Source organism: Thalassophryne amazonica, chromosome 8 (genome assembly GCF_902500255.1).
Source record: "Thalassophryne amazonica chromosome 8, fThaAma1.1, whole genome shotgun sequence".
In the NCBI taxonomy this organism is placed as follows: Eukaryota; Metazoa; Chordata; class Actinopteri; order Batrachoidiformes; family Batrachoididae; genus Thalassophryne; species Thalassophryne amazonica.
The window spans coordinates 5,881,569-5,903,189 of record NC_047110.1 but is presented as its reverse complement, the minus strand read 5'-3'; the positions used below and the strand labels follow the sequence as shown (position 1 = coordinate 5,903,189).

General features: G+C 45.8%; 1 protein-coding gene across 1 annotated transcript in view; it reads right to left on the bottom strand.

The window, feature by feature from the left end:
• adat1 (adenosine deaminase tRNA specific 1) overlaps nucleotides 1-21,621 on the bottom strand; it is a 122,082-nt gene that overhangs the window by 78,209 nt on the left and 22,252 nt on the right. Inside the window, 1 exon segment of the mRNA XM_034175893.1 lies at nucleotides 18,925-18,993. Within this exon segment, the coding sequence (XP_034031784.1) occupies nucleotides 18,925-18,993 (69 nt within the window).

Here is a 21,621-nt window from a genome sequence, read left to right as displayed (position 1 = left end):
CTAAGGTGTGTCTGGATTTTGCTGAAATAAGAGTGGATACAGTGATTGTGGGAGGTGATGTTAAATCCTCTCATAGACATTTCCCCACAGTAAGACTGCCCCTCGTCCTCGAGCAAAGGCTCTTCCTGTTTTCTGTGAAGACCTTGGATTTGAAGATGTGTGGAGACAACTTTAGCCCGTCAACAAAGACTATAAATCTACTCAGCATCTCATGGGTGTCACACTAGAATTTAATATTTTTTTTCTTACCTAAAAGTCAGATGTATTTAGTGACTTAAGCCCCTTTCACACCGGGCCTGTTTCAAATTGCATCATGTGGCATCATGACGACATCACGTGGAAGCAACCGAGTGCCAAGATGATGCAGCTCAACGCCACAACACCATGAGGGACGTAAAAGACAAAGCAAATTGGACGCCAAAAATTAAACATGCTGAATGTTTTTTGCATCCTGTGCTCGACACAGAAAGGAAGTAGTTTCAAGTCGTCTGTGATCATTATATTTTTCTGTCTTTACTGATTTCTTTTTGATCATCTGGTTATTTTGCTTTTGTCACGGCTGCTTGTTTTCTGTGCATCATACTTCAGCCACACGTTGAGTTCCATTCTGGTTATTTTAGTCTTTGATGCACTGTCTTTGATTTTTGTTCATGATTGCTTTTGTCAAAGCTTGCTGTATTCCGTTCATCACACTTCAGCCACATGTTGAGTTCCATTCTGGTTTAGTTTAGTTTTTGATCCACTGTTTTTGACTGTTTCATGAATGTTTATGTCACTAGTTTGATTTGTCAGGTTTACCACGTTAGTCTTCAGTTGTATTAGTTGTCTCAGTTCTGTTCCAGTATCGGCCATTGATTTTCTTGTTGCCTGCGTTTCTATTTATGGTCAGTATTAATCTTTTCTTGTCTAGATTCCATGCACCTCTTGTTCTCAGTCTTGATATTTTAGTATTGTTAATTTTTGGTTATTAGTAATGTCCATGTTGTCACTGCACTCCCTTGTCTACACTCATCTCTGCTCTCATGTATTTACACCCAGTTTCTTTTGTATCACTTTCTCCCTCTAATCACTGCACTCTCTTGTCCTGCACCTTCACTTCCTCATCTCTGTTGGCCACACCCTGTTTTGTCTGTACTCTCCTCACCCACTTGACACTGCACTCTCTTGCCTCACATAGTGTCTCTCATCTTTGTTTGTCCACGCCCTCCTCCTGCCAGCTCACCACCACACCTGTTTCACATCACTGCCTAATTATCTCCCCATGCATTTAAGCCCTTTTGTGTTCCTTGCTTGTTCATTGATGTTACAATCTCCGTTCCAGCTCTTGTATCTGTGTTCCAAGTTCCTAACCATAGTTCCGTGTTTTCCTCGACCTTGCCTTCTGTCTCAGCCCTTGTAACTTTGATTGCCATGCTCTGTCTTCAGCCTGTATTTTTTGACGACACCTTAGTATCACACCTGCCTGTACCTTCTCCTCGCTGACTGGCTTTGTGTGTACCAGACCGCCTGCCAGAATTTATGAAAAAGCCTTTTATACTACCACTTGCTTGTGAGTCTGCATTGTGCCTCCTACCTCTTGCTGGACCCAGCTCCCTGAGAATCATGACAGAAATAAGTGTTTTCACTTTCTTGTGCATCCATGTATTTACAATTATATTATGTACTTACATTGAACTTACTAAATAAAATCACGCACTCACACACACACATACACAGACGCCACTTCAATTTTAATATATAGATCATTTACTGCTCCCTGATGGAATGGTGTGTGAGTCCAAAATGTAATTATCAATGTTTATTGTTCAGTGTTGTTAGCTAATATCCATAATTTCTACACAAAAATACTAGTCCTGTCCTGTTTTGGTGGCGTTCATCCCCAATTTGTCCATAGTAAAACTTATACGCATTCACATACACACCCACAGAGAGCTTTTTGTCTTTTCTACCACAAGCAGGTGCTTCTATTTTTTACACACGCACAGAGACGGTGGCAGAAGACATTAAATGCACAACACTTCTCAATTATGGTAACAGCAACATGACACTTAACTAAACTGACTAAATCAATTTAACTACAAAAATACAACAAATCAATAACACTAACAACACTGTTAAACTAACATGAACCACAATAACATTTAAAACCCCCAAACCCAGAACTCCCATGGAGCATTGCAGCACAACATCTATTGTTCACAGTTATTAGCTAATGTTGCAATTTCTCCAAAAATGTCAGTCCTGTCAACTTTCCGTTCTCACAGGGTTTATCCTTGACTCAAAATACATAAGCATACCAAACAACAAATGTCAGCTCTCTCCAGTTTCTCCGTGATCAAAGCCATACATACACACACACACGCCACTTGGCTATTATAATATAGATAATAATTAGGTGATTATTGTGCTGTCAGATCACTATAAATGTTTACACCACAATTAATGGGCTCTTGATGAGTTGAAAGGATTTTTCACATCCAAATTAATGCTTAATTCACCATATTTTTTGCCGGTGTTATTAACTATGTATATCTTGCCTGGCGGCAGTGTTAGCCTGGCGGCCTGTCAGGCTAATAATAATCCCAGACACCATAGACCTCCTATAGTTTGCATATCGTCACTATCATCATATCCACTGATGATGCAATTAATGTCAGGTTCCTGGTTTTATGTTGTTTTTGTGTTCCGTCTGTCTCTTGCTCTGTCTCTGCTCTATCTTTCTGCTTGGATTTTCTCTGTCCTGTTGCTTCTCGCCTTTCTCTCCTGGTTCTTTGGTGGGTGTCTCCCTCTGTCTGGCCACACCCCGGTTCTGGGAGTTTCTCCACACACCTGTTCTGAATTTGCAGTTCATCACCTGGGTGTTTTGTAAGCCTCACAGTTTGTCTCTGTCCTTCGCGAGATCGATGCACCTTGTGCCTTCTTTCCAGCTCAGTTCTTGTTCTCTTGCCTTGCTTTGTTTGCCTCATCAGTTTCTGACTACCTGCCAGTGTACTCTGACCACACTTTTTCGCCTGATGTTTTTGATCCTGTTGCTCTGTTTAGACTGCCTTTCTGTGTACCGACCCCAGCCTGTTCACCCAGTAAACGTTTTGTCTCCACTAAGCTGTGTCCCAGCGTTTTGCATTTGCAACCAGCCCGTCCTGCCTATCGAGCCTGATAATTAACATCGCTATTTACACAGCCCTCACGCACTTAAAGTGCAGGGACACATATGTCAGAATGCTGTTCATCGACTAAAGCTCAGCATTCAACACAGATAAGCTCCTCACACCTGGACTGACACCCTACACACCCATGAGTGTATAGCCTCCCCGGAACAACATCAGCAGTTCTAGAATACACCTTGTGGTGAAACCTAGACACATCTTCAGTGATGTACCCCGGGGTCATAGGGTGTTTCGGGTCTTACATCAGACACCCTCACCCGGGTGACCCAGCAGGCGGTGATCAGGCTCCAACTTGTGTCCAGGTAACGCACTACGCCATGTACCCCCCTTGAACCAGAGCCAACGTGAAGCCTTTTCAGCAGCTTCCATTATGTTTTTTATGGCTCTCCATCTGCACAATCCACAGATCCCTAGGAATCCCAGGACCACGTGTAAAGATTGGCCTGCGAAGCCCCTGCAACCCACGTCAATGGGCTCACAGCGAGCCTTCCACCCATTCCTCTGACATTCAGCAACCAGGTCAGCATACTTGGCCTTCTTCCGTTCCTGCACTTCCTCCATCCGCTCTTCCCAGGGGACAGTTAGCTCCAATAGCACCACCTGTTTACTTACCCCGGACATCAAGACCATGTCTGGCCGCAGGTTTGTTGTTGCAATGATGCCTCCCAAGGTCAACCAGAAGTAAAAAAGTAAATAAACAGTCGGGCTTTTAATCACAGAAATGTCTCCGGTCCCATATGCTCGGGGTTTTAATGGAAATACATTGTCATCAGATGGGAAAGTATTAAACCATTAGTAACCATTAGTTACTAATGGTTTAATAGTACAGTGATGGGGTTCCTTTCAGATCCTGCTCTGTTAATGTGTCTGCATGTAAATACATTTGCGGATGACACTACAGCCATCCACACATCCAACTGTGAGCACAGGGACTCCCCAGGGCTGTGTGCTGAGCCCCCTGCTCTACACACTCTTCACAAATGACTGTGTAGCCTCCCAAAACATCAGAATCATTAAATTTAATAATAACCTTTATTTAACCAGGTAGAATTCAACTGAGAATGAAACCTCTTTTGCGAGGATGACTTGGCCAAGAAAGGCGGTGGCACACGTCATAATGGACAGGTTAACATCAACATGAAAATATTGGTGAGAAACAAAATACAATCAACTTGGTCATAGCAAGATTGCACATGGTGTAAAGTCTCAAACAGATTTAGCTTTAGAAACACAGGCATTGCACAAAATAATCCCATTCGTGATCTCGTAAAACAGACCGGAAGGCATTCAAGAAAGTCAGGCTGGGTAGTTTCAGGCTGGATTGGAGAACGTTCCAATCAGAGGGAGCCGGATAATTTGTGGATGACACTACAGTCATCGGTCTGACCACAATGCTTCAGTTACTGTTGCTATTTTTGGACTGTCTTTTTGTGTACAGACCCATGCAAGCCCTGACATTAAACTCTGTTAAGCTGAGACTTGAATCCTGCATTTGTGTCCGATGGACACAGCGGATTCAGATCCTACTTGTCTGACGCTGCATGCTCAAGCTCAACAACTGGCACAGCATGAGGACAAACTATCCACTCTTAGTACTGGCCTCAGTGAACTGTCCAAACGACAAGACCTGCTCCTCTCTTCCCTAAGCATGCAGTTGGGCCAGCTCCTGAGCCGTCTGGATGTGCCACTCCCACAAGCTGTCCCAAGCTGAAACTACTGCTAACCCACTTCCGGGTTCAGCACCAGAGACACAGTCACCCAGTATTAACCCAGTGATGTGTAACCAGCACTCCCGACCCGAAAGATTCTCAGGGGAATCAGGAGACCCCTGATTCATTACGCAGTGTGAACTCCACTTTGTGCTGATGTCATCTATGTTCCCATCCGCTAGGGCGAAGATAGTGTTCATGATATCCCACCTGACTGGAAGAACTGCATCCTGGGCCACCGCAGAATGGAGCCGTCGAGCTGACACCTGCCAATCGCTCCAGAGCTTCACCGTTGCTTTGAAGCAGGTGTTTCAGCACACATCACCAAGCCATGAAGTCGCAAGATCTCTCAGAAGCCATCGACAAGGCAGACAGCCGGCCACGGACTATGCCATTGACTTCTGCATCCTGGCTGCTAAAAGCAAGTGGAACACTGCAGCACTGTTCGATGCTTTTGTCTAAGGGTTCGCTGGTAAATTTAAGGATCAGCTGATCACCGCTGATCTCCCAGAGGATCTCAACGTCCTCACTGCTCTTGCCATAACGACCAACAGATGGCTGATGGACCAGCGCCGTGATCGGGCGTGTCCCCATAGAATGTCTTAATTAAGAGAGTGGCAACATGACAAGTAAAAAAAAAAAAAAAACACGGTCACGTGAGTCATGGTGCCATCTTGGGTTCAAAATAGCGTTCCCTGTTAATGTGTCTGCATGTAAATCCAGCGATTTTATTTATTTATTCGCTGAAAATGCCGGGTTGCTGTGCATTTGGAGGCACAAATAAACACAACAAGGGCTTCAAGATGTACAGACTCCATTCAGATCTGAACAGAAGAAAAATTTGGGAAAATAAAGTCAGCTGTGTGGGATGGAAGCCAACATCATTGTCAAAGCTTTGAGAGGTAAATTGTTCAGTCCCATGTACAGTAAACCTCACCTAAACTGTCATCGTATAAACCAGATATTTGCAGTCACCGGACAAAAAGTCCAAAAGTTTTTGTATTGTTTTCCATGTAATAAACACTGTATATAACGGATTTTGTACAATGGATTTTTCGCTCACATCGGATAAAATTTCCCGTCCGATCACAATGCATTTCCATTAAAACCCCTCGCATGTGGGACCAGAGACATTTCCGTGATTAACCCTCTGTGGTCCGAGGGCATTTTTTTGGACAGTTCACTCGCCTGGCATAAATGTTTTATTATTGCTGTTAACAGCTCCCTGCATCCCACAAACAAGTTTTATGTCTCTTTTTTTCAGGACAACCTGTGCTTTCAGAATATATATGTTTTTGTTGTGTTTTATAAGTGTAATAAAGGTTTACAATCAAAAATAGGCAAGGAAAAAATAAAGCGAAAAATAATTTCCCACACTTATTCAAAACACACAGCAAACTATAATAAATAACTGTTTTGACACTTTATAAAGGTAATTTGAGGTATTGTGTGAAAGACTGAACAACAAAAAGGTTTAAACAATATACACAAACGTACATTTTGAACAATATATACAAAATGGTCTATGCATTTTGTTGTCCATTGATATGGTAAACAATGCTTTACGCAGAGAAAGCAACAGAGTTATCCAGTAATATTCACATGCAAACTAGTGGAGCAATCCTGATAGTTACACACTCTTTCTTTGAGCAGGTGAGATTGTCATCAGAGGCTCTCTGTCTGCTCCTGCTTTCACTGATCGCTGTGCATAATGGTGCGGGCACACTGAGTATGTACTAATAGTATGTACTCATTGGCGCACCCAGGGGGCTATTCAAACGGGCCAACTAGTAACACATCACTCCTGAAAACGATCTTTGGCTTTTCACGTAAGGTAAATCTGCCCTACGATTGGTTTTTGGAAAACCATGTGACGGTGAACCAATTCTGATTGGACACTCACATTGCGCACGTCATCACACAGCTTCTATGAGGAGTACAAAGATGGCCAATAGCTGGCTTGAAAGTCCGCAGAGTTAACCTTTCAGCAAAAAAAAGTAAGTTTCTATCTCATATCATTCAAAAGTTATTTATAATTTAGTAAAGCTTGGTCATAGCTGTCGTATACATTTTTTTTTTCTACACCATGCTCACACTCAGACCTGCAGCCTGACGTGCAATCAGACACAAAAGGTTGTGATTTGACACTTTTCTTCACTCTTTCATATTTTAATAGTTCATATGTTGATCACAAATGGATCAGAAAAGTCCGCAATTTTGCAACACAAAGGAAGCTGTCATCACACCATTTAACAAACTTCAACAAAGCGTCACCACAGCCCGACTCAGAACCCTGAAGAAGAGACAGTAGAGCTGTCTGAGAACTTCACCACATTTGAGAACTTCACCACATAGCTGCTCTCCTGACCCGCCCTACAGCTTTCTGTGTACAGGATAAAAAGCAGGGGAGAGAGGACACAGCCCTGAGGAGAACCAGTGTTGGACATTGAAGACTTAGATATGTGACCGTTCACTAAAACCCGCTGAACTCTATTTGTTAAAAAAAAAAATTTAAGAGCAGCAATAAAAACCTGACCAGGTAATTTAAAATGAGAGGAGAGCCTCTCAATTAAAATATGAGGCTGCATTTTATTAAAAGCTGATGAAAAGTCAGCAAATTTCCAGGTGCCTATAGACTCTGTCCAAAATAAAAAGCTTGGCATCATCCACACTTTTCCCAGCCTGGTAGGCAAACTGCAGCGGATCAAGTTTGCCCTCAGTTAAGGAGACGACTTCCTCTTTCAAGAATTTTTTTAAATGTTTTCATCACCAGGGATGTCAGAGCCACAGGTCTAAAATCATTCAAATCCCTCGGTTTATTTGACTTTGGCACAGGAATTATGAATATGCGGACCTGGTCATTATGGGGTTCACCTCACTGAGGCCTTAGTGAACCCCATCCTGACAAGATCCACATAATCACAGGTACACCGAAATCAAAAGTCTATAACTGCTTTATTATATGGTAAACAAGAAAACTGTGAGTTTGTCAATCCTCTCCGGGGTTTCCAGTAAAGCCTCTTTGTAATGTTATTCCTGAGCTCATGCCCTTTGACCCAAACAGAAATAAAGCCAGTTCTGTCATGCTGAATCTAAACTCTCATATAAATTTGACCTCCTCTTTTGCAATTAAACAATCTTGGGAGTCAGAACTTCAAACTACACTTAATGAGGCAGTATGGGTTGATGTTTTGAGGAACATTCATTCATCTTCAATCTGCTCTAGACATCACTCATCACTCATCTTCAACCGCTTTTCCAGGATCGGGTCGCGGGAGCAACAGCTCCGGACACACCTACACAAATCCAAACTCGCTAAAATTTATCCTCAAATTGACCCAACGTGCGAGAGATGTAAATCAGGGGTTACTTTGATACGGATGTATGTAAAAGTATATAAATCATTGGTTGTTTGGATCAGCAATTTCAGTTAAATATATCATATAGCAGACAAACAGTGATATTTGAGAAGTGAAATTAAGTTTAGAGGATTTACAGAAATTGTGCAATAATTCTTTAAACAAAATTAGGCAGGTGCATAAATTTGGGCACCCCAACAGAAAAAAACTACATCAATATTTAGTAGATCCTCCTTTTGCAGAAATAACAGCCTCTAAACGCTTCCTATAGCTTCCAATGAGAGTCTGGATTCTGGTTGAAGGTATTTTGGACCATTCATCTTTACAAAACATCTCAGGATTGTTGGTTTCTGAGCATGGACAGCCCGCTTCAAATCACACCACAGATTTTCAATAATATTCAGGTCTGGGGACTGAGATGGCCATTCCAGGACATTGTATTTGTTGCTCTGCATGAATGCCTTAGTAGATTTTGAGCAGTGTTTAGGGTCGTTGTCTTGTTGAAAGATCCAGCCCCGGCGCAACTTCAACTTTGTCACTGATTCATGAACATTGTTCTCAAGAATCTTCTGATATTGACTGGAATCCATGTGACCCTCAACTGTAACAAGATTCCCAGTACCTGCACTGGCCACACAGCCCCACAGCATGATGAAACCACCTCCAAATTTTACTGTAGGTAGCAAGTGTTTTTCTTGGAATGCTGTGTTCTTTTCAGCCATGCACTGTTATGTCCAAAAAACTCAATTTTAGTTTCATCATTCCACAGCACCTTATTCCAAAATGAATCTGGCTTGTCCAAATGTGCTTTAAATACCCTTTCTCATGATTGGAGTCATGTGTGTAAGGAGGTCAAGGGTCAATGAGCTTACTAACCAATTTTGTGTTCCAAAAATTAGTGCTAAATGTATTCAAATCAATAAAATGACAAGGGTGCCCAAATTTATGCACCTGCCCAATTTTGTTTAATTATTGCACATTTTCTGTAAATACTAGAAACTTCATTTCACTTCTCAAATATCAGTGTGTTTGTCTGCTATATGATATATTTAACTGAAATTTCTGATCCAGACAACTAATGATTTATAAAAGAAAATCATGAAAATTATCAGGGTGCCCAAACTTTTGCATACAACTGCACATATGTTTTGGACTTTTGGAAAGATATTTATGAAGCACTTTCTACTCTGCCTGCAAATAAAGTAACCCCACACCTGTTACTAAGTTACCAAGTGGATGTTGCAGAGTTTTTCCCTTTTCAACTCTCTTAGCTCGTCATCTCATCCTCTTAAAATGGAAGCAAGCTGGCCCACCCACCATATCACACTGGATAAAAGATGTCTGCCCAATTTAAAACTTGAAAAAGTCAGGTGTGTGATGAAGGGCGTTGAACAGAAATTTTATAAAGTTTGGAAACCGTGCTTGATTTTTTTTTTTTTTTAACCAACCATCGACACTGATTTGGGAATAGTTTTTGTTGAATGACATTTTTCTTTGTTTGAATGTTTGTGGTTGGTTATGTGTATTTATTTCTTATGTTTCTTCTCTTTCTTGTTTGTATTTTATGTGCCTTTGAAGTGACAGTAAGTCCACATGTTCTTCATTTTAGGGTGGGTTTTTTATTTTGTATTTTTGTACATCGTGTATTTTTACATTGTGAGAAGTTCTATAAATATATCACACAACACTAAAGAGAATCTTGATCCAGAATCCGGATCACCTCTAAAATTTACTGGGTTCTTCCATGCCCTATTATCTACAGTATCTGTGGTGCAAATGTGGTGAGAATCTGTGAAGTAGTTTTGACATAATCCTTCAAAGTGTATACAACCCCTGGCAAAAAGTATGGAATCACCGGCCTCGGAGGATGTTCATTCAGTTGTTTATTTTGACATGACACAAAACTAAAGTCATTTCAAATGGCAACTTTCTGGCTTTAAGAAACACTACAAGAAATCAGGAAAAAAATTGTGGCAGTCAGTAACGGTTACTTTTTAGATCAAGCAGAGGGAAAAAAATATGGACTCACTCAATTCTGAGGAAAAAATTATGGAATCATGAAAAACAAAAGAACGCTCCAACACATCACTAGTATTTTATTGCACCACCTCTGGCTTTTATAACAGCTTGCAGTCTCTGAGGCATGGACGTAATGAGTGACAAACAGTACTCTTCATCAATCTGGCTCCAACTTTCTCTGATTGCTGTTGCCAGATCAGTTTTGCAGGTTGGAGCCTTGTCATGGACTTCAACTTCCACCAAAGATTTTCAATTGGATTAAGATCCGGACTATTTGCAGGCCATGACATTGACCCTATGTGTCTTCTTGCAAGGAATGTTTTCACAGTTTTTGCTCTATGGCAAGATGCATTATCATCTTGAAAAATGATTTCATCATCCCCAAACATCCTTTCAATTGATGGTATAAGAAAAGTGTCCAAAATATCAACATAAACCTGTGCATTTATTGATGATGTAATGACAGCCATCTCCCCAGTGCCTTTACCTGACATGCAGCCCCATATCATCAATGACTGTGGAAATTTACATGTTCTCTTCAGGCAGTCATCTTTAGAAATCTCATTGGAACGGCACTGTTGTGTGGGCCGCTGAAGTGGAGGTACTGCTGGCCCACCACCACCAGATGGCGCCCTGCTTGGAGTGTGGGCTCCAAGCTCGAGAGGGCGTCGGAGCCGCTGGAAGTGACAGCTGTCACCTCTCAACACCAGCTGTCACTCATCACCACCACTACAAAGGCCGGACTGCAACTCCACCTCCTCGCCGAGAAATCTTCTACCATACAGGTAATTTTTCTGCTGAACCTAATTCGAGCATTAGTCTGATCTCTTTTGCAGCCGTTTTCCTGGGACGGATTCCCTGTCTGCTGAGTTGGCCTTTGGTGTGGACTGCGACGGCTTCGCCTCCCACCCCACCCAGATAAGTGGTTGTCTCAGGAGCTGTTTGAGTGTGTTATCGGAGGTGGAGGTTCTCCCTCCTAACTGTATACAGACTGTGGGATTACTGAGTGTGCGAACTCACACTCATCCAAGAACTGTTTCTGTTCTCTGCCAGCAGTACCGGGTCTGACTGCTGAAGACAGTGGCCACCTGGGGCGCAGGGCTTGGCGGCTCCGGTGTTCTTCAGATCCGTTGGTGGTGGAAGCTGTGTGGGATCCGGCTCTTCTCGCACCAGACGTCTCCTATCTTCGAGCCTGCCACACGTCACCTTGTGTCAGATTGATATTCCGCAATATTTGTATTTGTCTGTACTACGTTGTGCACATTCACAACATTAAATTGTTACTTTTTGGCTATTCCATTGTCCCTTCATTAACGCCCCCTGTTGTGGGTCCGTGTCACGACACCTTCCCAACAGGATTTCTCGGCCAGCGTCATGGATCCCGAGGGGCGTCAACTCGAGCCTGAACGGCCAATGGAAGAGCAAGGTGCACAGGCGCCAGCAGGAGGCGTGTTAGGGGAGCTGCAGCAAATACTAACCGCTTTCACTGCTCGGATGGATCTGGTAACCGAGCAGAACGTTATCCTCAATCGGAGGATGGAGGCTCTCACCTCCAGGGTGGAGGCGCGCGATCAAGGCGCTGCTGCAGCACCTCCTCCTGCTGGTCCCTTGTCAGACACAGACGTTCCACTGGTCGTTCAACGACCCCCCCCACCATCCCCTGAAGCATACATAAGCCCTCCGGAGCCGTACGGAGGTTGTGTCGAGACATGCGCGGACTTCCTAATGCAGTGCTCGCTCGTCTTTGCACAGCGTCCCGTCATGTACGCGTCACACGCTAGCCGGGTGGCTTATGTTGTTAATTTGCTTCGAGGAGAGGCACGCGCCTGGGCTACGGCGCTCTGGGAGCAGAACTCACGGCTCCTAACGTCATACACTGGGTTTGTAAGGGAGTTCAAACAGGTTTTTGATCATCCCAACAGAGGCGAGACCGCTTCGAGCGTGCTACTGTCAATGCGACAGGGGCACCGGAGTGCAGCCGAGTATGCAGTCGACTTCCGCATCGCGGCTGCGAGGTCCGGCTGGAATACCATTGCACTTCGCGCCGCCTTCATAAACGGACTGTCCTGAAGGAGCATCTGCTGGCTAAGGAGGAACCGCGGGATTTTGACGGGCTTGTCGACCTGGTTATACGCTTAGACAACCGTTTAGAGGAACACCGTCGGGAGCAGGGCGGGGGGCGTGACCGGGCACGGGCCGTCCCTCTTCCTTCCGGGTCCGAAAGGGTGCCGTCGTCCCCACGCTCCACAGCCAGAGGGCCCTGTGTGGCTACAGCTCCCCCTGCTGACGAAGCTATGGACACGAGCAGGGCCAAAATTAAATCAAATGACAGACAAAGGAGGCTGGCCCGCGGGGAGTGTTTTTTCTGTGGATCTAGTGGTCACATACAGAGGAACTGTCCCAAACGGTCAAACTACAACGCCCGTCCTTAGAAACTGGGCTAAGGGTGGGCCATAACACGCACGCGGGGGAACCCCGAAAATCAGCACGAATCCCAGTCACAATCCTTAGTGAGGATTTAACCCTTCACGCCCCAGCACTTGTAGACACGGGGTCGGAAGGGAATCTGCTGGACAGCAGATGGGCAAAGGAAGTAGGGCTCCCTCTGGTGGCTCTGCCTTCCCCTGTGAAGGTACGGGCACTAGATGGCACCCTTCTTCCATTAATCACACACCAGACACAGCCAGTGACTTTGGTGGTGTCTGGGAATCACAGGGAGGAGATTGTGTTTTATGTAACACCTTCTACCTCCCGAGTGATTTTGGGTTTTCCATGGGTGTTAAAACACAATCCCCGGATTGATTGGCCATCTGGGGTTGTGATGCAGTGGAGCGAAACCTGCCACCGGGAGTGTTTAGGATCCTCGGTTCCACCCGGTGAGACAGCTAAAGAGGAGGTCAAAGTTCCCCCCAATCTGACGGCGGTGCCAAGTGAGTACCACGATCTTGCTGACGTCTTCAGCAAAGATCTGGCACTCGCCCTTCCCCCGCACCGACCGTACGATTGCGCCATCGATTTGATCCCGGGCGCTGAGTATCCGTCCAGCAGGCTGTACAACCTCTCACGTCCGGAACGCGAATCAATGGAGACCTACATCCGGGACTCCTTAGCTGCCGGGTTGATCCGGAACTCCCCGATGGGCGCGGGTTTCTTTTTTGTGGGTAAGAAGGACGGCGGACTCCGTCCATGCATCGATTACAGAGGGCTGAACGAGATCACGGTTCGCAACCGATACCCTTTACCTCTGTTGGATTCGGTGTTCACGCCCCTGCATGGAGCCCAAATATTTACTAAACTTGATCTTAGGAATGCGTACCACTTGGTTCGGATCCGGAAGGGAGACGAGTGGCAGACGGCATTTAACACCCCGTTAGGTCATTTTAAGTACCTGGTCATGCCGTTCGGCCTCACAAAAGCCCCCGCGACGTTCCAAGCATTGGTTAATGACGTCTTGCGGGACTTCCTGCATCGGTTTGTCTTCGTGTATCTAGACAACATACTCATCTTTTCTCCGGACCCTGAGACTCATGTCCAGCATGTACGTCAGGTCCTACAGCGGTTGTTGGAGAACCGGCTGTTTGTGAAGGGCGAGAAGTGCGAGTTCCACCGCACTTCTTTGTCCTTCCTGGGGTTCATCATCTCCTCTAACTCCGTCGCCCCTGATCCGGCCAAGGTTGCGGCGGTGAGAGATTGGCCCCAACCAACAAGCCATAGGAAGCTGCAACAGTTCCTCGGTTTTGCGAACTTCTACAGGAGGTTCATTAAGGGCTACAGTCAGGTAGCTAGCCCCCTGACAGCCCTGACCTCCACAAAAGTCTCCTTCACCTGGTCGGATCGGTGCGAAGCCGCGTTTAGGGAGTTGAAACGCCAGTTCTCGACTGCACCAGTTCTGGTGCAGCCCGATCCTACTCGCCAGTTCACAGTGGAAGTGGATGCCTCTGACTCAGGGATAGGAGCCGTGCTGTCCCAGAGCGGGGAGTCCGATAAGGTCCTCCACCCTTGTGCCTATTTTTCCCGCAGGTTGACCCCGGCTGAGAGGAATTATGACGTTGGCAATCGGAAACTCTTGGCGGTGAAGGAGGCTCTTGAGGAGTGGAGACACCTGTTGGAGGGAGCGACGGTGCCCTTCACGGTTTTCACGGACCATCGGAACCTGGAGTACATCCGGACTGCCAAGCGGTTGAACCCCAGGCAAGCCCGCTGGTCACTGTTCTTCGGGCGCTTTGACTTCCAGATTACATACCGCCCCGGGACCAAGAACCAACGATCGGATGCCCTGTCCCAGGTGCATGAAGAGAAAGCCAAGGCCGAGTTGTCAGACCCCCCAGAGACCATCATCCCCGAGTCCACTGTCATGGCCACTCTCACCTGGGACGTGGAGAAGGCCGTCCGGGAGGCCCTGACACGGAACCCGGACCCGGGAACTGGCCCGAAGAACAAAATGTACGTCCCACCAGAGGCCAGAGCTGCGGTTTTGGACTTCTGTCATGGTTCCAAGCTCTCCTGTCATCCCGGAGTGCGCAGGACCATGGCAGTGGTCCAGCAGCGCTTCTGGTGGGCATCTATGGAGGCCGACATCCGGGACTACGTCCAGGCCTGCACCACCTGTGCCAGGGGCAAGGCGGACCACAAGAAAACCTCAGGACTCCTCCAGCCCCTACCGGTGCCTCACCGCCCCTGGATTTTGTCACGGGCCTCCCGCCGTCCCAGGGCAACACCACCATCCTCACGATAGTGGATCGGTTCTCCAAGGCGGCCCACTTCGTGGCCCTCCTGAAGCTCCCTACGGCCCAGGAGACAGCAGACCTCCTGGTCCACCACGTGGTGCGTCTGCATGGGATACCAGCGGACATCGTCTCAGACCGTGGCCCTCAGTTCTCCTCTCAGGTCTGGAAGAGTTTCTGCAGGGAACTGGGGGCCACCGTGAGTCTCTCGTCCGGGGATCACCCTCAGACGAACGGACAGGCCGAGCGGGCCAACCAGGAGCTGGAGCAGGCCCTCCGTTGCGTTACCTCCGCGCACCCGACGGCCTGGAGCACCCATCTGGCCTGGATCGAGTACGCCCACAACAGCCAAGTGTCGTCTGCCACCGGCCTCTCCCCGTTTGAGGTGTGTTTGGGGTACCAGCCCCATTGTTCCCGCTTGTGGAGGGAGAGGTCGGTGTGCCCTCGGTCCAGGCCAACCTCAGGAGGTGCCGCCGGGTGTGGCGGGCCACCCGTTCTGCCCTGTTGAAGGCCCGGACAAGGGCCAAGGCCCATGCAGACCGCCGGCGTTCCCCGGCCCCTGCATACCAGCCCTGGCAGGAGGTGTGGTTGTCAACAAAAGACATCCCACTCCAAGTGGACTCGCAGAAACTGAAAGCTGGGCTCGACAATAGCACTGGTCCGATGGCCCGGCGGCCTTTTTTTTTACATGTTCCGGGCCACCACGGGCCAGTGAAGTTCATATTTCACTGGTCCGTATGGGCCAGTAAGAATTAAAATCGCTTTGGGCAGATTTATTAGTCTAATGCCGCGTTCACACCGGGCGCGATCAGATGCTACAAATTCGCGGGGGTCGCGTGGCAACGGACGCGCCTCCTTCACCCGGTGTGTCGCTCTGCTTTTGCTGCGAAAATTCGCCCCGGTGCGTCATCAAATAGGAGGAGCTTCCATTCAGCTCGCCGGCTCCGGTTGTCAGTCAAGTTAACATGACGGACCTTGATCACACGGAGCGAGTTGTTGTGGAAAGCTGACAAACGTCATGAGACGTTCCCAATTCAGGCAGTATCATTATTTGCTGCAGGAGCTGCGTCTGGATGATGGCTGCTTTCAGCGGTCCTTCTGCCTATGCAGGACCCAACTTGAGGACCAACTGTCCCGTTCACGCGCGCACATGTAAACAATTAAAAAAAAAGAAAAAAAAAGAAAAAGAAACTCCGCTCCCGCTGCTGTGGGGCTGCTGCTCCTCCAAAAACTCTTGTCATAGTTGTGAAATAAAGGACAAAAGAGACATACGTCCTGCTCACAGGCTGCTACCAGAGACAGGACATGTTGCACCACTTCGCAATGTTGGGAACATTGCCGAAGTGCAGACAAACTTTGTCTGCAGGCGCATCTTCTGATGTGGCGCAAATTTCGCTTCAACATCGACGCGTCATTTTCGCTTAAGCAAGATCGAGCGCAGTGAATATTATGAATTTCTTGAAACCTCCTGCCCCTGGGCAGAAACCAGGAAAGCAAAGGAAAGAACAGCTATCACCCTCAAAACAAGCACAGAAGAGGAAGGCTGCTGATGCTGAATATGAGAAGAAAAGGGTGAGGAAGACTTGGCAAACTTCCTGGAAGAAAAGACGGCCATAGCTGGAGCGTGATGAGGAGAGTGAGGTTGTCTTCTGTGGAACTTGTAGGGCCATGCCAGAATATGCTAACAAGTAAGTATAAATATACCATGTCCTGGTAGACAATGTGGTATGATTTCATACGCCAGTTTAAAAGTCTAATCAGTATGCCCTTGTGGAAACCCCACGGTGACAACATTAGCAAGGGAACTTGGTTTATGAAATTTAACATATTAATTTTGTAAATGATCAAGAAATAAATGTATTTTTGTATTAATGTCTGAGTGTTGAAAAAATTCCTATCAGTTACCTACCGACATTTTTTTCAAAGTTTACTCACTTTAAGGTTTTTATCATGTAGTATAAGAATTTTGTGTTTGTTTTCAAGTGTTTTTACATTAAGGAAACCCAATTCTAATGTCTGAGTGTTGATTTAAAAAATTCTTATCAGTTACCCCCCGGTTCGGCACAGGTGTGAAAGTATGGGCCAGTGATATTTTCATCCGGGCCAGTAACTTTCAGATTCTACTGGCCCTGTGGGCCAGTGCATAAATTGCCTTATTGTCAAGCCCTGTGAAAGACAGGTATATTGGACCATTTCACATCACCAAGGTCCTCAGCCCGGCCGCAGTGAAGCTACGGCTGCCATCTTCACTGCAGATCCATCCTGTTTTTCACGTGTCACTGATCAAGCCTTACCACACCTCACTACTCTGCACCCCTGGGCCTGCACCGCCTCCTGCCCGGATCATCGACGGGGAGCCGGCATGGACCGTGCGTCGGCTTCTGGACGTCCGTCGCAAGGGTTGGGGCTTCCAGTATCTGGTGGACTGGGAGGGGTATGGCCCCGAGGAACGCTCCTGGGTGAAGAGGAGCTTCATCCTGGATCCGGCCCTCCTGACCGACTTCTACGCCCAGACACCCAGACAAACCCCACCCAGATAAGTGGTTGTCTCAGGAGCTGTTTGAGTGTGTTATCGGAGGTGGAGGTTCTCCCTCCTAACTGTATACAGACTGTGGGATTACTGAGTGTGCGAACTCACACTCATCCAAGAACTGTTTCTGTTCTCTGCCAGCAGTACCGGGTCTGACTGCTGATGACAGTGGCCACCTGGGGCGCAGGGCTTGGCGGCTCCGGTGTTCTTCAGATCCGTTGGTGGTGGAAGCTGTGTGGGATCCGGCTCTTCTTGCACCAGACGTCTCCTATCTTTGAGCCTGCCACACGTCACCTTGTGTCAGATTGATATTCCGCAATATTTGTATTTGTCTGTACTACGTTGTGCACATTCATGACATTAAATTGATACTTTTTGGCTATTCCATTGTCCCTTCATTAACGCCCCCTGTTGTGGGTCCGTGTCACGACACCTTCCCAACAGGCACCAAACAAAAGTTCCAGCATCATCACCTTGCCCAATGCAGACGGTTTCTTACAGTTCGGTCACAGACGTTGACTCCAGTTTCCTCCCATTCGTTCCTCATTTGTTTTGTTGTGCATTTTCGATTTTTGAGACATACTGCTTTAAGTTTTCTGTCTTGATGCTTTGATGTCTTCCTTGGTCTACCAGTATGTTTGCCTTTAACAACCTTCCCGTGTTGTTTGTATTTGGTCCAGAGTTTAGACACAGCTGACTGTGAACAACCAACATCTTTTGCAACATTGCGTGATGATTTACCCTCTTTTAAGAGTTTGATAATCCTCTCCTTTGTTTCAATTGACATCTCTCATGTTGGAGCCATGATTCATGTCAGTCCACTTGGTGCAACAGCTCTCCAAGGTGTGATCACTCCTTTTTAGATGCAGACTAAGGAGCAGATCTGATTTGATGCAGGTGTTAGTTTTGGGGATGAAAATTTACAGGGTGATTCCATAATTTATTCCTCAGAATTGAGTGAGTCCATATTTTTTTTCCCTCTGCTTGGTCTAAAAAAGTAACCGTTACTGACTGCCACAATTTTTTTTTCCTGATTTCTTATAGTGTTTCTTAAAGCCAGAAAGTTGCAATTTGAAATGACTTTAGTTTTGTGTCATGTCTGTGATCTGCTTTTTTTTATACAAAATTAAACAACTGAATGACCATCCTCCGAGGCCGGTGATTCCATAATTATAGCCAGGGGTTGTATAAAGGGAAATCTCGATCCAGAATCTGGATTCGGATCCAGATCACCTCTAAAATGTAATGAGAATCTGTGGAGTAGTTTTGATGTAATCCTGCTAACAGACAGACAAATAAAGAAACACCGATGATTTTATTACATCCTTGGTGGGCATAATAAAGTAAACACAGACACACACACAGACACACACATCCTACACAAAGTTAGACTAATGATGGGTTAAAAAGACACACCTTTGGGACTCATGGCCGTCTGTCCGATACATTTGGTTCCAGTTCCCAGTGCAATGACCTTCATTTCCACTGTGAAAGAAGAAAACACGTCATTATTTCACTTTCTGTGACGTTACTGTGTCATGGTTTGTCCCGAGACGCGACCACGAGCCACAGAGTTGCAGGAGGGTGATGCTCCACCTGACTTCACTGAGAAATGCTGCCACACATGACACGGTGCCACGCCCGTATCACAGACGCATCAAAACAGAAACATGCTGCAGAATAACCCCATCATGTGAGCGCCCACCCGCTCCGTGCACTGAGGGCGGAGGTGTCATCTTATCTACAGTGTGGAGAGATAAAGTTCTACAACACACCTACATTTTTTCTGTGCGGTGCGCTGGAAGCTCCACTGTGTGCGCACAAGATACAATTTGTTTGCACAGCTTGATTCATTAGTTCCCACGTTTGACGAGTTCCTGTTCTGTGCCAAGTTGAGTGTGCACAAAGCACACAAAAGACAGGAGTGACGCGGTGACAAACATTATTACCGTGTGTGTATATACAGCAAAACTCGCAAATAACGGATTCAGGTGGACCAGTGAATTTTGTCCATTATAAACGAAATCCGCAAAATGTATAAAACTGACAAAATCTGGCATATGTATGTAACTTATTACTTACAGTCAGGAGGCGCTAAAATATCTACTGGGAATCTCCAGCACCAACTAGGCTTACGTATTTCCTTGATTAAAGGCCTGACCTTGAATCGGGACCTGCCTCATTAACGAACTTAACGAAGGGCAAAGAAGCCCTAATGAAACAAGAAATCTGGACTTTCGTTGACATAGTTTAACCGTCACTCAGGTTCGTTCCTGCATTGGTCAGTTTGTCAGGACTTTTAAACTATCGAAAAATTGGAACGAAGGGCAACGATAACCTCAATTCGTCCGTATTTCATTTTTGCTGTCGTTCTTGATTTTTTATCCTTTGCTTAGTTTTTGTAACGTTATTGTTTAGTATGACTTCGTTCGACCGGCTGAATGTTTTCACACAGTACAGAAGCCAGTTTGTGAGCGCTGAGGCTGCCGCTGTGTTCATGTACCATTGGAAATTACAGGGTAAACTCAGCCTGTTTGCTTGGATTTTTTTTATCTGGGTGGGGGGTCAGCTTCACTGGGCTCAGGCACCTTATATAGAGCAGAATTAATCTTTTGTGTGGATACAATTAATTATTTTGCCACAAGCAACTGCTGAATTTGAAACAACAAAAAAGTTGTGTAATTTCTGACGGTACCTGAATGCAGTGGCGGCGGCAGCAGCTCCTGCGTGCGCTTATTATTTTTTATTAAAAATAACAATACAAGTGTAGGAACGACAATCCAGCCCTTCTGTGCATGTGGCAACAGGTAGATAATTCAAAAGATTATGTAAAGAGCTGTTCTGGAAGACAGAATTCACGTTGTGGATCAGCTGCAGCTGGTGGAAATAACAGCACGTGAGTCAATGTGCAGTGTTCACAGACTGATCACTTTACTGCTCTGACATATTCAATCATCTTTACTAAAGATGATTGAATATGTCAGAAATATAAGTGTAAATTACACTTGTAATTATTCCCCCTTTTGACAGTTTTCTGTTATAAATCAATATATATGGCTTAGTAACATAATACAGTGATACAGTAGTGACCACAGCACACCAGAGGGTTTTTTTTAACTGGAGCAAGACGAAGTGCGCAGCGTGTTGATAAACCGTGAGGATTCTGATGATATAGGAGATGATCCCTCTTTTGTTCTGGACGAGGAATCAGAGCAGGTGGTCCACTGACGTGCACACAGATCTCCACAGCTTCTGTATGCAGTTTCTTCAGGACTCAGGCGCTATGAGCTCCGTCCCAGCGCCGATTCCTGGAACTCAGAGACGCAGACACACAGTGCTCCAGCTGTGGCTCCAGGCGCGTTTCATTTAAAGCATCGAAATCAACCTTTGCTTCGGTTTCATTTAGTTCCTTTTTTGTCCCTTTTATGCTCTTGCTTCGCAGGCTGTTCAGTGAAAAAACCTCTTTCGTCCACCTTTTCTCAACAAAAAGTGACTTTTTTTTAACTTTTTCCCTTCATTCAGGAATCGTCTTGTGCCGTGTGACTGGGCCATTAAATAAGCACTGGGTATTATGTGCATTAAAAAGATTACATGTGGTTGAGTCACTCTTTTTTATAAGTCTGCTATGGAGCGGTACATTAAAGCCTGATTTATTCTTCTCCAGCTCCATAACTCTGTGGTCCTGCAATGACACTGACATGTACGTTGAACTTTTAAAGTCCTCTGTTGCATCTTTATGCAATTTACCACGAGAACAGTGGCCTTTTCTGGATTAATTTGTCCCTCAACAAGTTCCACTTCTTCATACAATCATCAACCTCCAAACCAACAGTACGGTATGTGTAATTTTTCTCCATGAATTGTGGCTTATTTGAGAGTTTTTTATGACTCCGTGTTGTAAAGTTGGTCATATTTGCAGACTTTTCTGCCAAACGTATCTGAGCCATGATCAAAATGTAGTCGGCCTGCAAACTTCAAAAACTATTAAAATATGACGGGAGAGAAGAAGTGAAAACGGAAAAGTGACCAATCACAGCCCTCAGATTTAGGAGGTGCACGTTAAGCTCTGGAGAGGGTTCACAGCCCCACAGAGGGCTCTGATCTAAAGTGGTT